Source organism: Petromyzon marinus, chromosome 24, assembly GCF_048934315.1.
Source record: "Petromyzon marinus isolate PM22_M1 ecotype Great Lakes invasive population chromosome 24, UKy_Petmar_22M1.pri1.0, whole genome shotgun sequence".
Taxonomy (NCBI): Eukaryota; Metazoa; Chordata; class Hyperoartia; order Petromyzontiformes; family Petromyzontidae; genus Petromyzon; species Petromyzon marinus.
In genome coordinates, this window is record NC_133690.1 from 16,086,252 (window position 1) to 16,102,009 (window position 15,758).

Sequence of the window (15,758 nt, forward strand, 5' to 3'; positions counted from 1 at the left end):
CGCGGAATTGATTGTGCAGTGTGCTGTCCACTGTGCCACCGCTCCACTCCAAATAAACCGCAGTGCATTTTTTTTAAACATGAATTTATAGACGCAAGTCCATATCTCCAAATCAAAGGCCTATTGCCTTTCGAGACGAATATTGTCGAGCAGCATTTGTTTACGCAGCAAACTCCGGACGCGTTCCCGTCACCACGGTCCGCCCTGTTTTCCAATTTGCTTCCTTGGTTCGCAGATTTTATTGGTGACCGGCTAAGGCCCAAGTCTCACCGACGCATGAGAACCCCGTTTAATCATCACCGGCGGCGTGGAACCCGGATTCGAACCCGGGTTCTCAGTGGCTCCAGCTCAGGAGTGCCCCCCACCCCCTGACGTGGCCATTGTGAGGAGCCGTATGAGGAGGCCCTCTGCCACCTCACTGCTCACTCGACTGACAGGTGCGGGATGAGAACGACTTCGCTCACCTCCTCACTGGAGTCGCCCGCGGAAACCCCACCGGGGTGGTAAGGAAGGGGAGGGGCGAGACAAGTTGAAGAACTTAGTGTTGATCACAAACGACTTGAAGACCGTCAACTATAAACTATTTTTGTGTTTTACCAGGTAAGGCCCCCACTGAGCGATGTGTAGCTTTTTTCCAAAAGCGACCCGACTATCGCAAACGATAGCTCAACGAAGAAGTGGCTTATCACGCTGAAATGTATTGCAGCCAAACACTCTAAACGCGTGATGTTGAATCTAAATAGGGAAGGGAAAAACCTGAGCACCTGGAAAACACATCCACGCGACCACGGGGAGAGAGACACGCAAACTCGAAATAATACAACAGGCGTCAGGGTCTGTATCAAACCCACGACCTCGTGCATGCCAGGCGAGGTATTTAACGTCTCACCACCGTGGCACCTCGCACGCCACGTGCTGCATTGTGTCGAGATCTCAGAGTGTACAAGGACACGCACGGAGCAAGGGCATTCGCGGGGAGAGTGAGTGAACACAACTCCACTTGAGTTTGTGAACTTAAAGGGGCGCGCGTTGGTGAGTGAGATTGCGTGAGTGGCGCCTGCGGCTATCGTGGTTCTGGCGAAAGATCGCCACCAAACTGCCCGCCGCTGCTTGTCTGTGGCTGCTGCAAAGTCTACACGAGGTTCTAAAAGCGTAGCCGGACAAGTGCAGGATTCGAACGCCGCAGTATTAATTCTTAAGAGTTCAGCTGCTAAGACCCGAGGCACTCAGCGCCAGAATAAGGCCCCCTTTTAATTCCTCGCGTTCAGTATTAACCTGGCCCAAAGAACCGCGGGCATTCATTCGTTTGCCGTGAGATGAGTGTAGGTTCAGAAGTAATGCCCAAGGCTCGTCGTTTCCAGCCTAAGGCACCTTTTATAACATTTCGTGTTCGACGCAAATGCCTTGGACTAACGCGCCGTATTAAGAGTGTTTAGTATATATATTTTTTTATTAACAGACAAGGTTTGGACAAATGCGATCGCGGCAAAGACAACTGCTGGGACCGCTTGGTTGTGTTACGACTGCGGTGGACTGTTTAACCTTCGAGCGCGACGTGCATTGTGAACTGGGTGGAAACTTACGGCATCTTGGCTGGTGGAGTCTGACAACGGACGGTGAACTCGGGAGACTGTGGAAAGCGAGACAAGTGTACGCACACACACAAACACACACGCGTGTAGGGTCAACAGAGCCGTCCCCTGGGGTGCACGGCCAATCGGGGCGAAAGCCCCGGGCCCGGCGCTTTGGGGGGGGGGGGGTGACCGCGCGCTTGGACGTCACGGTGTGAGATGTAAACCTTCCGGTTTCGTTTGAAGGAGTCGGGGTGGTGGGAGTTGTCCTAGCCCCCCCCCCCCCCCCCGCTTGGACGGCCCCGACTGTCAGACAGAATTGATGACATTATTTATTATTTGAAACCGTGTGTCGTTTTTTTCGAAGAATGTTTGCACGTGGGCTTTCAAACCTTTAATATGACAACATCGTGTCCGTTTACAATTCCTTCGATAGGGGCGGGGGGTGGGAGATGGGTGAGGGTTGAGGGGTGGAGAATCACCGAGACCCACAAATTCAAAATGCGAGTTCCGCTCCTCGATTGCACTTCGTGTGTCTGTCCTGTCCGAACGACTGCCTGCCCGTGTCTCATCCTCTCTTACGGAGTTTCCATGAGCTATGCGCGCACATTCCCTTTCTCTGAACTCGAGTTGCCGTCCGGAGCCTCGCGTTTCTCCACGATCTATATTTGAAGTCGACACACGTGTGGCCCCTGAATTCTGGCAGTCAGCCCGAATTCCCTGGGGTCTGTCATCGCTTCACGCGCTTGCCCAACGAACAGAACGACATCGCCACACGAGTTGTTCTTACAATGTGGGAGGGGAGAGGGAGGGATGTTTATATGCGGTGGGAACGGTTTAATTGGAAATATAAATTAGGCAATTGGGTTTACGCACGGCAGCAATCATCGCCCTGAACCGCGAAAACCTGGCACGACCGTCCTGAATAAGATTCCCGAGACTTGGCGAGGGCTTTCCTGGCTAAGCAAGCACTCGTAATAATTAAACTATCGACATCGAATTAGTGAGAAACGCGACAACTACAGGATACCTCTGCGACGGACCTGCCCGTGTCAGGCGGCAACATCGTGGTTACACCACGTCCCATGCCAACTAAGAGTTGTTTAGCGGTCTATAGAGCTCTAGGTGAAATCGGGTCGACTCTACTCACCTCTGGCTGGCTGTCCCGACATCGTTGTCCCCCCTACGATCATTTCTATGGATACATCTTAAGTCTACAAGTATGGGGTCTATGTGCCTGCCTGCCTATCCGTTAATCCATCTATCCTTCCGGCATTCCTCCATCTCTCTCTCTACGCTGGGCCATGTGTCCGTGTGTCCGCCTGAAATTCAAACTGTGTAGTCGGCCAACGCGTGACAGATGTGGGTCGGCCAACGCGTGACAGATGTGGGTCACCCAACATGCGGCAACGTCGCACGACAGCGCCATCGTCATCATCATCAGCAGCAGCAGCGCCATCGTCATCATCATCAGCAGCAGCAGGCCGCGTCAGTCGTTTGCAGTCCGAGTTCCAATAGAACGCGAAACAATAGCGCTAAGATTGTAACCATCACCTCCCCCCACCAACACACCCAGCCCCCAGCAATCTTTGGATCCCCCTCCCCCCCATCCCCCCGTCGAGAAAAAATTGCTCTCCATGTATGGGGCCCGAGCCACCAGGCCGATTGTCGTGGGGGGGGGGGGGGGGGTAAAAAATAACCACGGCCGCCGCGCCTGGGGAGGTAGTCTTGCTGAGCACTTTCACAATGTCACATTCCCCTGGCGGAGTGGACGGCTGGAATGGGGGGTGGGGTGTGGGGGGGAGTGGGGGTGTGGGGGGGAGTGGGGGTGTGGGGAGTGGGGGTATGGGGGGGAGTGGGGTGTGGGGAGTGGAGATGTGGGGAGTGGGGGGGTGGGGGAGTTGAGGTGTGGGGGTGTGGGGGTGTGGGGGAGTGGGGGAGTTGAGGTGTGGGGGTGTGGGGGTGTGGGGGAGTTGAGGTGTGGGGGAGTGGGGGTGTGGGGGGGTGGGGGTGTGGGGTAGTGGGGGTGTGGGGTAGGAGGTGTGTGGGGGAGTGGGGGTGTGGGGGTAGAGGCGACCGGGGGCTGCGGGGTGGTGGAAGCACACAACGGCTTCAGGCGTCGCTCGCCGCCACTGATAATTAATTAACCGTGGCAGGGAATCTAACTGTGGTTGCCGGGCTCATTTGTGCACTGCGCCACCACTCCCACGTGCTCGTCGAATGCGAGAAGCTGCCTCGCGTCGCCATTCGCTCACTCTGCTCATTGCTCGCGGCTTCTCCCTTGGGCAAGTCTCCGTCACCCGCCTGAAGGTCGCCGACATCACATTTTCCGAAGATCGTTGGCATCATTCAAATTTACTGACATCCCATTCGCAGCCCCCTCTATTCCTGTCCACGTATTCTGTGTCGGTCGTAATTGGCCCCAATTAACATGACCGGCGTACCGTTATCTTGAGCGCTCGTCGTGACAGTGATCGTACGCAGCCAACTCTCGAAGACTGCTGCTAATCCGCATCAATGCTGCACTCCCTCCACGCCATTTACGCTCCCTGGATTCCCAGGCTGCTGTCCACACCGACATCACCTCAAAGGGGCGAACGCTGGGTGATCGTGAATCCTGCTGCTGTTGCACCCCAGACTGCGGTGGACACGCTGCTATATATCAACCAGGAATTGTGACTGTTAGCAGAGCCACGGTGGCGAGATGCTAACCACCTCGTCTGGTGTAGAGGAGGGCGTGGGTCCGATCCCGATCCTTGACGGGCTGTATATTTGGAGTTTGCGTGTCTCTCTCCCCGTGGTCGCGTAGATTTTTTTTCCGGTTCCTCTGGTTTTTCCCTCCACATTTAGAATAGACGTCACGCGTTTATAGTATTTGGCTGCTGTAAATTTCGACGTGATTATCCAATTCGTTGAGCTATCATTTCTGGCCAGGTGGCTTTTGAAAATGAGCTCTATAGCTCAGTGGCATTACCTGGTCAAATAAAAACAACGTTTTTACTTTTACATGCAGCTTGGTAAACCTATGTTTACGATATGTTGTTGTTATATCGTAGTTATTCCAATTGTCTATTGGCATTTAAGAGTTTAGTTATTCATGTTATTATCAGTTTTTATTTCGGTTGGAATGTATTTATACTTTGGAGGACTTTTCTGTACAGCGCATTTGAGATTTCGTCATGGACGTCGCTTTTATGAAATCAACAAACATGATTATTATCAACTATTACAATTATCAGCGTCGTTCGCAGTGACTGCGCATGAGAAATGAATGTTTTCCTTTTTTTCTTATCATTTGATGGCAGATTACATCGTACATTTAAATAATACATTGTGGTCACTCTCATGGCCATGTTCGTGACTAATCTTCGGTTAACCTTCCTCATTACTATTCCCTGAAGAAGGCCAGTGGGCCAAAATGTCAGGGTTTTCCCCCTTTCAATTCTCGTTACAGTATTAACAACATTTACACAAGACGCTTTGAACTAAACTCGTTAACCCCACTGGGTGCACAGAGGCAGTGGGAGGGGATACAATAAAAGTTAAAACTAAATAATTATTTATTTTACCAGGTAAGGCTCACTGAGCTATGTAGCTCTTTTTCACAAGCCACCTGGCTGTCACAAATGATAGTTCAACGAAGTAGTGGCTTATCACACGTAAATGTATTGCAGCCAAATACTCTAAACGCGTGATGTTGAATCTAAATGGGGAAGGGAAAAACCGGAGGACCTGGAAAAAAATCCACGCGACCACGGGGAGACAGACACGCAAACTCCAAATAATACAGCAGGCGTCAGGGTCGGTGAGTAACATGCCCGATGTTTCGGTTACCGCGCCGGGAGATAGAATCGAGCCGGCAACATCTGGATTTCAAGTCGAGCATGCCGACCGTGCCGACCGTTACACCACCGCACATCGCCATCGTCACCACCACCACCACGATAATTATAACTCTCAACCGCCTCGTCGATGTCTGAATTCATCTTTGACAACCGATGAGCGCCACTTAATCTGTTGAAGCTGTCGCCTCTCGCTTACGTTACTGAGCTATGAGTTTGCTCACCTCCGCCACCCTTATCCGAACCGACCCTGTGAAACCCGACCCCGCGCTCTGGCAAGGCGGAGCCCATCTGCTGTTTGGCAAGAGTGGTGTGACAATCCTTGCCGCTTTCCGTATCACAATCCTTCCTGCTATCAGTATCACAATCCTTCCTTCCATCAGTATCACAATCCTTCCTGCGATCGGTATCACAATCCTTCCTGCCATCGGTATCACAATCCTTCCTGCCATCGGTATCACAATCCTTCCTGCCATCGGTACCACAATCCTTCCTGCCATCGGTATCACAATCCTTCCTGCCATCGGTATCACAATCCTTCCTGCCATCGGTATCACAATCCTTCCTGCCATCAGTATCACAATCCTTCCTGCGATTGGTATCACAATCCTTCCTACCATCAGTATCACAATCCTTCCTGCCATCAGTATCACAATCCTTCCTGCCATCGGTATCACAATCCTTCCTGCCATCGGTATCACAATCCTTCCTGCCATCGGTATCACAATCCTTCCTGCCATCAGTATCACAATCCTTCCTGCCATCAGTATCACAATCCTTCCTGCCATCAGTATCACAATCCTTCCTGCCATCGGTGCGATGGTATCACAATCATTCCTTCCACTGGCAGCTTTTTGCGGGTTGGTTTTGTGCGCTATCGCGTATATGTAGCTAATCTATTTCGCGATCTAACCCCCAAAAAAACTATATTATGAATCTATTTTTACCCAAAAGTCGCACGATTTGAATTCACTCTACATGCGGCTATGCGGTCGGACGTGAGGCAACATTGTGTGTGCTGTATGTACCGTGTATGTGTGTACTGTGTGTGTACTGTGTGTGTGTGTACTCTGTGTGTGTACTGTGTGTTTGTGTTCTGTGTGTGTGTACTCTGTGTGTGTACTGTGTGTGTGTACTGTGTGTGTGTCCTGCGTGTGTGTGTACTGTGTGTGTGTACTGTGTGTGTGTACTCTGCGTGTGTACTGTGTGTTTGTGTTCTGTGTGTGTGTACTCTGTGTGTGTACTGTGTGTGTCCTGTGTGTGTGTGTCCTCTGTGTGTGTACTGTGTGTGTGTACTGTGTGTGTCCTGTGTGTGTGTGTGTACTCTGTGTGTGTACTGTGTGTTTGTGTTCTGTGTGTGTGTACTCTGTGTGTGTACTGTGTGTGTCCTGTGTGTGTGTGTCCTCTGTGTGTGTACTGTGTGTGTGTACTGTGTGTGTCCTGCGTGTGTGTGTACTCTGTGTGTGTACTTTGTGTGTGTACTGTGTGTGTGTCCTGCGTGTGTGTGTACTTTGTGTGTGTACTGTGTGTGTGTACTCTGTGTGTGTACTGTGTGTTTGTGTTCTGTGTGTGTGTACTCTGTGTGTGTGTGTACTCTGTGTGTGTACTGTGTGTGTGTCCTCTGTGTGTGTACTGTGTGTGTGTCCTGCGTGTGTGTGTACTCTGTGTGTGTACTGTGTGTGTGTACTGTGTGTGTGTGTACTGTGTGTGTATGTGTACTGTGTGTGTGTACTGTGTGTGTACTCTGTGTGTGTACTCTGTGTGTGTACTGTGTTTGTGTTCTGTGTGTGTGTGTGTACTGTGTTTTGTGTTCTGTGTGTGTGTACTCTGTGTGTGTACTGTGTGTGTGTGTACTCTGTGTGTGTAGTGTGTGTTTGTGTTCTGTGTGTGTGTACTCTGTGTGTGTGTGTACTCTGTGTGTGTACTGTGTGTTTGTGTTCTGTGTGTGTGTACTCTGTGTGTGTACTGTGTGTGTGTACTGTGTGTGTACTCTGTGTGTGTACTCTGTGTGTGTACTGTGTGTGTGTACTCTGTGTGTGTACTGTGTGTGTGTGTACTCTGTGTGTGTACTGTGTTTGTGTTCTGTGTGTGTGTACTCTGTGTGTGTACTGTGTGTGTGTGTACTCTGTGTGTGTACTCTGTGTGTGTACTCTGTGTGTGTACTGTGTGTGTGTACTCTGTGTGTGTAATCTGTGTGTGTACTGTGTGTGTGTGTACTCTGTGTGTGTACTGTGTGTGTGTACTGTGTGTGTGTACTGTGTGTGTACTGTGTGTATGTGTACTGTGTGTGTACTCTGTGTGTGTACTGTATGTGTGTACTCTGTGTGTGTATTGTGTGTGTGTGTGTACTCTGTGTGTGTGTACTGTGTGTTTGTGTTCTGTGTTTGCTCCTCGGCAGGCAGCGATCTCGTGCGGTTTCGCTTTTGTGCGCCCTTTTCTTCGAACCCATATCTACCGCACAAGGCGAGAGAAACCCGTGTCCTTGCAGTCACCACGAAGGTCCCCGGGAACATTGTCGCTTGTATTACGTGCGACAGGAACGCTTCAGATGCCGCCCTCCACTGACGTTAGCCGTGGTCGGGAATGCAACTCACGTCACCGGGCTCAGAGCGCAGTGTTCTAATCGCTACATTCGTGACGCTATTTAAGCGTCTCGTACGCGCGCAATGTACCAACATATCTCGTTTACAAACGCAAATGTCCTGAACCTCCGCGTAGGTCTTTAAATTGGAGTACCTGATGCAGCAGCTGGCACTGGGGAGACAATAGCGGCCGGGCTTGGTCTGCTGGCCGGACTAACACCCTCCCTCTTACTCAATAGCGGTCATTTAAGTCGCTAGAAGCGTAATACAACAACGCTTCCTAATTAAGTGTTACTAGCTAATTACAATTTTAACTTGTGACACTGTATAAAAATAGGCGAACCCCCCGTCTCTATCAATTGCAAGGGGCATTTGGCCCTCGCTCTCTGACAAAGCAAATCTTAATTATCGGCATGAGCTGTGGTCTATCCACTGCTGGATGACTATGCGCCCTTGTCGCCACCGCCGTCCTTCACGATTCTGCGACGCCACGCTCCAGAGGGGGTGGTGCAGCGAGTACCGTGCCCGGCCGCCTTTGCATCACCAAATGCCAATATTAACACGCCGTACCAGCTGCTCGTTTTGGACAGTCGATCTGCGGCGAGGTTCAGGATATATATATTTTTTTGCTTTGGAAACGAAACGTGTTAAATGGATAACGACAACGGCACACGACTACGTAATGACCGACACAAACTCTTGTGCACGGAGCCACTTTGCTCACGCCGAGTGAAGTTGCGCGCACGGACGTGCAATGTAGACATTTATTGAGAACGAGTGACTGATATTCTCATGTTCCTGAAGGGTGAGGGCCCTACCATTGGGTATACATATTCATAGTTGAGTCTGCATCTTCATAGAAACATCCCAAAAATACACAATTGTCACAATTTTGCCACATTAAAGACATTACAGCCTATATAGGTTGGAAACACATTTTTTAAAATGGTTTTTAATGACGAGATTTGCGAATCAGAATGAGACTATGTATTTATACTGGAGGAATCCGATGAGCTATAAAGCTCTTTTTCACAGATGTCCAGTCGGGGCGGGTACGAACGTTCTAGCAACAAATAAATATAACACGAGAGATATTAAGGTGCCAATTACAAATATTACATCAGATATTTTAAAGCAAAACATTTTGACCACCCGTATAGACACTCATTTACAGCTGAATTTACCCAAAGCACATGCTTCTAAAGCAGTGTGATTAGCTTTTCAAATCGGTAGGCGAAAAAAAACGGTCTTGAAAATCAGCAGCACCACCACTTAAATCGGTTAGCGTTGGCAAACATGGATATACACACACCCACACACGCACACACCATGGGCCAGAACAGACATTGGTACGACCTAACGTAAGCAAAACGTTAGTAGCACCGATACATGTACACGTATGGATGAGTGTATCACTTGATAACCCACTCAGTTCACACGGATATCACATCATTCACCGTTTGTTATCGGCCACCGCGCAAAGAGAAAGTGGCACAGTTTCAAAATGATGCCACAGATCTGGTGGCACCGACAGGATGAGATCTCTGGTCCGGGGCTCTAACGCGCGCACACGCAACAGCAGCACACGCCTCGCTCTGGCTACCTGTGGTTGATGGCAAGCAAGCGGTGAGGAACTGTCGCTGGTCGCAGGCGACTAAGCGGACACACTGCGTGCCCTTCTCTCTTTATTGCCGTGTCGTGGAGTGGGGGGGGGGCGAGGGGGTGGTGCAGGTCAGGAGATGGTGGCACTGATGATAAGAGGAGGGTAGTGGCGGGGGTGGGGGGGGGAGTGAGTTGTGTGCTATGTTGGATTTCGGTGGCAGCAAAAAATAGACCCTTGGAACAAAAGTGAGTGGTCGTCTCTGGGCGGCTGAGCTTATCGCAATTAGGCGAGAGGCACGCGGTAATGGAGTGGGGTGGTGGTCGGGGATGGGGGGAGGGAGTGCGCCAAGGCCATTCGCACGTAACTGGAGCCCAACGTAAACACGAGGCTGTCCGGGCACAGGGGGCAAATGCAAGAATGGAAAGCTATGACTGACAGCGGGATGTGTGTGTGTGTGTGTGCGCGTATGTGTGTGCGTGTGTTGAACTTCTTTCGCACCGTACGTAGCCAACCGTGCGTTTCATTACAGCCAAAAGAGTGCGGGAATTATTTTGTCGCGCCGCGTCCAACTTGGAGAACGTCGTTCTTGTTCGTTGTCACGGAATGAATCAGTTCGCAGGATGACAGGGATGTGGGGTACACTAATATGGGGTTATTACGGATAGGTGTAATGGTAGTGCATACGCTTAGCAACAAAAAAAAAAACTCAACCCTACTCCAAACCAGCCTTTGGCAGCGTTCCGGCAAATATCGAGTGAGAAATAAGCCCTGGGTGTGGGCAGCGGCAGTGTGGCGGTGAGCGCAACGCTGCGCTACAAACCCGGCGACCCCGAGTTCGATACCCGCTCACGGCTACCAACACCGGTGGCGATTATCTGCACCGGTCCTGGGCCTCCTATAGGTCGACTCAGCATCAAATGAGTACCTGGTGCGATGTGTAAACATCGCCGCGAGGGGGACAAAGGCGGCCAGGCGTGGTGCTGGCCACCCACCCCCTGGCGTGCCGTGTCGGCCTTCATAGGTGCTCGCTAACAGCACTTGCTCCAACAGTCTCTTAAGGCTATAAGGGGGATATTTGTCTTTGTGCACGTATAGCAATAATGTGTCCCACAATCGCGAGTTGGTGGCGGAGGCTCGCGAGTGACCAGCAGTGAGGAATTGGCTTGTGCGTGAATTATTACTCTGGTTGTGCTACAACAATAAAAATAATAGATGGACTGGTACTCGCCATGGAATTGTGGACTTGTCTCCAATGGACGAGGGCCGGCGTAAGGTCATGAGCAGGGAGCAATGATCATGGCAGCGTGGGAATACGGACTTTGGAGTACATTTATGGCGAGTAAAAATGTATAATTGTAATGCTTCATCATCACGATCGTCGGTAGATGTGAATGGAGGAGTTTAGCGTTCAATGTCATTCAGTGGCCGGAGAGGGAAAGGATCTATAGACATGGAGATTAGTGGGTTTTATGAACATCGTCGTTGGTGAATAATGTGGATATTATAACCACCATTGCATTAATATCAACAATACCTCTTTATCATTATCACTTCACTGTAAAATGATCACTACTATAACCAAACCATCACTACCCTCCTCATCGTCAAGTTAACATCAACACAATTCAATCATCATGAATTGTATCATGAGCAATACAATTCCATCATCGCGATCTTCATCATCATCGTCCACAATTACACCGTTATGTGTTCACCTGCAGACACTAATCACCGTTTATTTTATTTAACCAGGAGATAAATCTCGGGACCAGGGTTGCGAGAGTGACCGGGCTCACCGTAAACGCAATCAAAACGAAGCAAATAGAAATAGGCGCAAAAACAATCGCGTCGAAAATATTGCACCAACAGAACTCGTCAGTGAAACAACACGTTCCCCGTCGCGCGAGTCGGCTCGGGCAGATTGTGTTCGACTGATGACAGCACAATTCATTAGACAGCACAATTCATTAGAACAGAGCAGGCCCGAGCGCCGAATGGCTCGTTCCTCTCTTTGCACTTTCGCTCTTCATCTCGAGTCTTAGCTGTCAACTTTCCACTGCCACGCGCGCGCGCACACCGCATGTTACTCGGTCAAAGTCAGGCATTTGGGTCGTGTCCCTCCCTCTGAAGCTCCGTGTTTAACGATGACGGTGTTGGACTTGTGCAATAATGCGTGTGAAACGTAAACTTATGTTGTTAGAGTTTATGCATTCGCTCTGTCCGTTTGTAACTGGGGGGGGGGGAGGGGGGGGGAGGGAGGCGCTATAGCGCTTGTAAAAATTATCAGAACCAAACTTTCGTGTGAAGTCGTGTTACTAATAAGAGACTTACCCTGATGGCCCAAGAGGTACCTCAACCTTCGCGATACGATCCAGAGCAAAGTGGATTATTTTCCAACACGCAAACGCGTTTGCCCCGACAGCTTCCACGCTGAAGGTGAAATACTTCCGAACACAAAACGCACGTTGGCAATCATTACGGAATTCACGCGTAAAACAACACTATTATTCTCTTTTTATAGCCCCAAAACCTCTTTCCTTTTAGTTTCAAGGACAATGCATATATTATCATAGTATGTTTTTTGTTTTGCATTTTGACTGCAGGTATTGTGGTTAATGCAGACATGAATCCTTGTAAAAAAAAGGTTTCAGTTTTGTTGCCAGAAAAAAGGGGAAAAACCCTATTATTACATTTTGGTACTGGCAAAGGAGGTCTAATGATGTAGATGCACACCCCGAGCCCTCATTACTTTGGTAGTGCATTGTCTTTGAGCTGTGTGACGCCTTCTGGCGTCATCTGGTCGAGCACCAATTGGGTCGAGGCTCAAAAGAAAGCCGTCCCTTGGTGTGGACCAATCAGTTTCAAGGACAAAACATATATTATCATAGTATGTTTTTTGTTTGCATTTTGACTGCAGGTATTGTGGTTAATGCAGACATGAATCCTCGTAAAAAGGTTTCAGTTTTGTTGCCAGAAAAAAAAGGGGAAAAACCCTATTATTCCAAAAACCTCTATTATGGACAGTTTGGATAAGGCGTTGATGGTTAGGAGTTCTCAACTCGATTAAATGCAAAATCCTTCAGGTGCTGTTTATAATTGGCTACTTGATTGATGGTCATATTCATTTGCACGTGCAGAACCTGTTTGTGCGCTTTGAGACGTGACTAATTTTGTAAGTTCGATTTGGTATTAAACAATGCGGTGATGTTGATGACGCACCTTGATGATAATGCAGCAACAATCTCCACCACCGATGAAAAGTGAATGAAAGGCCACGAGTCATGACCACAGAATTCAAACCATGGACCACTCTGTAACGCCACAACGCCCTCCGATCGTTTCACTCACACGCCAGACGACCACTCTTGACGCCATCCACTGGCTCGATCACACTGACCTCCACTTAGAAATATCGCTCAACTCTCCCACCGGCTACGAGAGAAGCACTATTCGACTCATATGATGATAGCACATAAATGATAAGCATAACACCCATGTGATGACAATGAGACGGTGCTATCGCCCGTAACAATGGTAAAGATTTGTTTTAGAAATCGCGCCCTCCTGTTCACCAGGGCGTCTAGGAGTGATTTGCGTCGCATCTCATCTCAGCATTTTGAAAGAGCACCTCCTGTTGCTGCTGTCCCCGTGAGTACAAGGCGATTCATCCCCTAGCCTGCCAATGGGCAGTTGTCTGTCAGTAGAGGGCAATGATTGCTTTGTGTAATCCCAATTGAGAATGTGCAGATTTTATTTGCCCAATTGTGCCCATTTCACCGGCACACAACGGCCTACTCCTGGCCCTCTGACGTCAGGGGATCTTGAACAATCCACTGTGAAGCAGGACGCCGCGTAGCATTTTTACGGTTATTACACCCGCAGTGATAACCAGGGCGAACGCTGGATTCGAACCGTGAATCCCCTCGCAACAAGCGGCGAACGCGCTGCTGCTAGGCCACGTTACCTATGCAGATGGTAAATGGCATGCTATCCTCAATGATGCTGCTGATGATGACACCCGTGATGATGGTGACTGTAATCATAACACCCGTGATGATGGCAATGATGACATCCATGATGATGACACCTTGATAATGATGGCACCTTGATGATGAGATTATAAGCACATCCATGACGATGATCATGAGGTCAATTATTGCAACGATTGTAATAATAACGATGATGATGATGATGACGATATAATTGCTATCCCCCATGAAAATGATTGTAACTATTATGATGATGATGGCAATGCTTTGGTTAGGTGGCCCAACAGGGCAATTGAGGTGATCGCCTCCCATGAGACATAAGGGGCAGATGACGCCACACTTTCACCGCGGGGTGCGTTGTAAATTACGGATTCACACGTGTGTGTGTGTATATATAGATGCTGTATATTTGGGGACAGAGAGGCTATACATGCGCCGAGAGTGCTACCACAGCCACTTGTCATAGGTTCTGGAAAGTTCCCCTCCACCCCTGGGTGATACGGGGGGGGGGGGGTCATCATGCTTGACGTGAACTAAAAAGCCACACACACACGTGCGTGTGGCGTGCGTCGTTTGACATTGACCCTCCTCGCTAGAGCCTCTGATACGGCCGGCATCGCCACAGAGACAGGCGTGCAGAGAGCAACACGCGCATTGAAGAACACGTGCAAGTTGGACGCACAACAAACACAGAGACATTGTCACATTGACCGTTAAGAAGAGTAAAGTGGGCTCGGGCAGGATAAGTCGCAACTCGAAGCAGGGTCGTCTATAGAGGGGCTCGGGGCAAATCCCACCGTGCCCCCCCCCCCCCAGCCTTCAAACTAAACTGGAAGCATTACATCTGACGCCGTGATGTCGAAGCGCGTGGCTCCCCAAAGCGCGGGGCCTGGGGCTGCCACCCCGATGGTGGACGACACTAACGATGGAGTGGCAGCCAAAGGAGGGGAAACGCCGCCCAAGAGGGCCGAGGTGGAGCGATGGAATGAGCTCCTGTGCGGGTACGAGGGTGGATTGTTGCATCGCGGAGAACCAGAGGAGACAATCATTGACATTTGTACGGCGGAATGCACGCCGTAGATTGCCGATGTGCCGCTTATGGAAAGTAGCAAATAAACAGAACCTGGCGGGTAAAACGGCCAGAACTCGGGGGTAAATGCCAATTTAAGGAGGTGACGTTTCAAGAACAGACTTAAACATATCTAACGTTCTGCTTTGTCTTCTCGTCAAAGACAAATCGTTCCAGAGCTTGGACGCTACACTGGCAAAAGCTCGATCACCCCAGCAAATGAGCCCTGCCCTCGACGTACTTCGAAAGAGGCGATCCGAAGACCTCGGGCACCTTGGGATGCCATTCATCCTGCAGTGAATAGAGCATGGTCTTTCTCGCCGCAGCAGGTCGCTTTGACCATCACTGTGACCGTGACATGTGCGCAGGTCTTGTTATTGGAGCTCGTGGAGTTGGGAGGAGCAAGAATAACAAACGCCGACGGGCACGGTCAGCCTGCCTCGTAAATCAGAGTCCGTGTTTGTGTAAGGGCTTAAAATTTTGCGACCCGCGGTGACAGCGAAACCCGCGTGGAATGACAGGACCACCGTGACCTCCACCACCACCATCGCCCACCCACACCCAACTAGCCCCCTCGGTCATCTCCCCCAGTGTCGTCTATTAAAGGAACCGTGCAGTGCCGGATTGTCCCAGTAGCACAAGTAGCTACATAAGGAGCTGCATAAGTAGCTACATAAGGAGCTACATAAGTAGCTACATAAGTAGCTACATAAGTAGCTACATAAGGAGCTGCATAAGTAGCTACATAAGGAGCTACATAAGGAGCTGCATAAGTAACTACATAAGGAGCTGCATAAGTAGCTACATAAGTAGCTACATAAGGAGCTACATAAGGAGCTGCATAAGTAGCTACATAAGGAGCTACATAAGTAGCTACATAAGGAGCTACATAAGGAGCTACATAAGGAGCTGCATAAGTAGCTACATAAGGAGCTGCATAAGGAGCTGCATAAGTAGCTACATAAGGAGCTACATAAGTAGCTACATAAGTAGCTACATAAGGAGCTACATAAAGGGCTACATAAGGAGCTACATAAGGAGCTACATAAGTAGCTACATAAGGAGCTACATAAGGAGCTACATAAGGAGCTACATAAGGAGC

General features: G+C 49.7%; 1 protein-coding gene across 1 annotated transcript; it reads right to left on the reverse strand.

The window, feature by feature from the left end:
* Positions 1 to 21: 21 nt before the first annotated feature.
* LOC142928856 (uncharacterized) lies at positions 22 to 14,965 on the reverse strand. The gene is made up of 4 exons (XM_076069280.1): positions 14,898 to 14,965; positions 14,430 to 14,580; positions 6,361 to 7,864; positions 22 to 1,630 (listed from the first exon to the last, which is right to left on the reverse strand). Exons 1-3 carry the CDS (start codon positions 14,963 to 14,965, stop codon positions 6,398 to 6,400), a joined length of 1,686 nt encoding a protein of 561 aa, XP_075925395.1. The 3' UTR covers positions 22 to 1,630; positions 6,361 to 6,397.
* Between the last annotated feature and the right edge of the window lie 793 nt (positions 14,966 to 15,758).

What these genes read in the sequence shown, in the direction of transcription:
- LOC142928856 (XM_076069280.1), bottom strand. Translation starts at nt 14,965, where the DNA reads ATGCTCTATTCACTGCAGGATGAATGGCATCCCAAGGTGCCCGAGGTC. An exon ending in TTCGGATCGCCTCTTTCGAA is followed by an intron (nt 14,581 to 14,897) that starts GTACGTCGAGGG and finishes GTACCCGCACAG; the next exon opens with GAGCTCATTCCATCGCTCCA. An exon ending in TCGACATCACGGCGTCAGAT is followed by an intron (nt 7,865 to 14,429) that starts GTAATGCTTCCA and finishes CTTGTGCGGTAG; the next exon opens with ATATGGGTTCGAAGAAAAGG.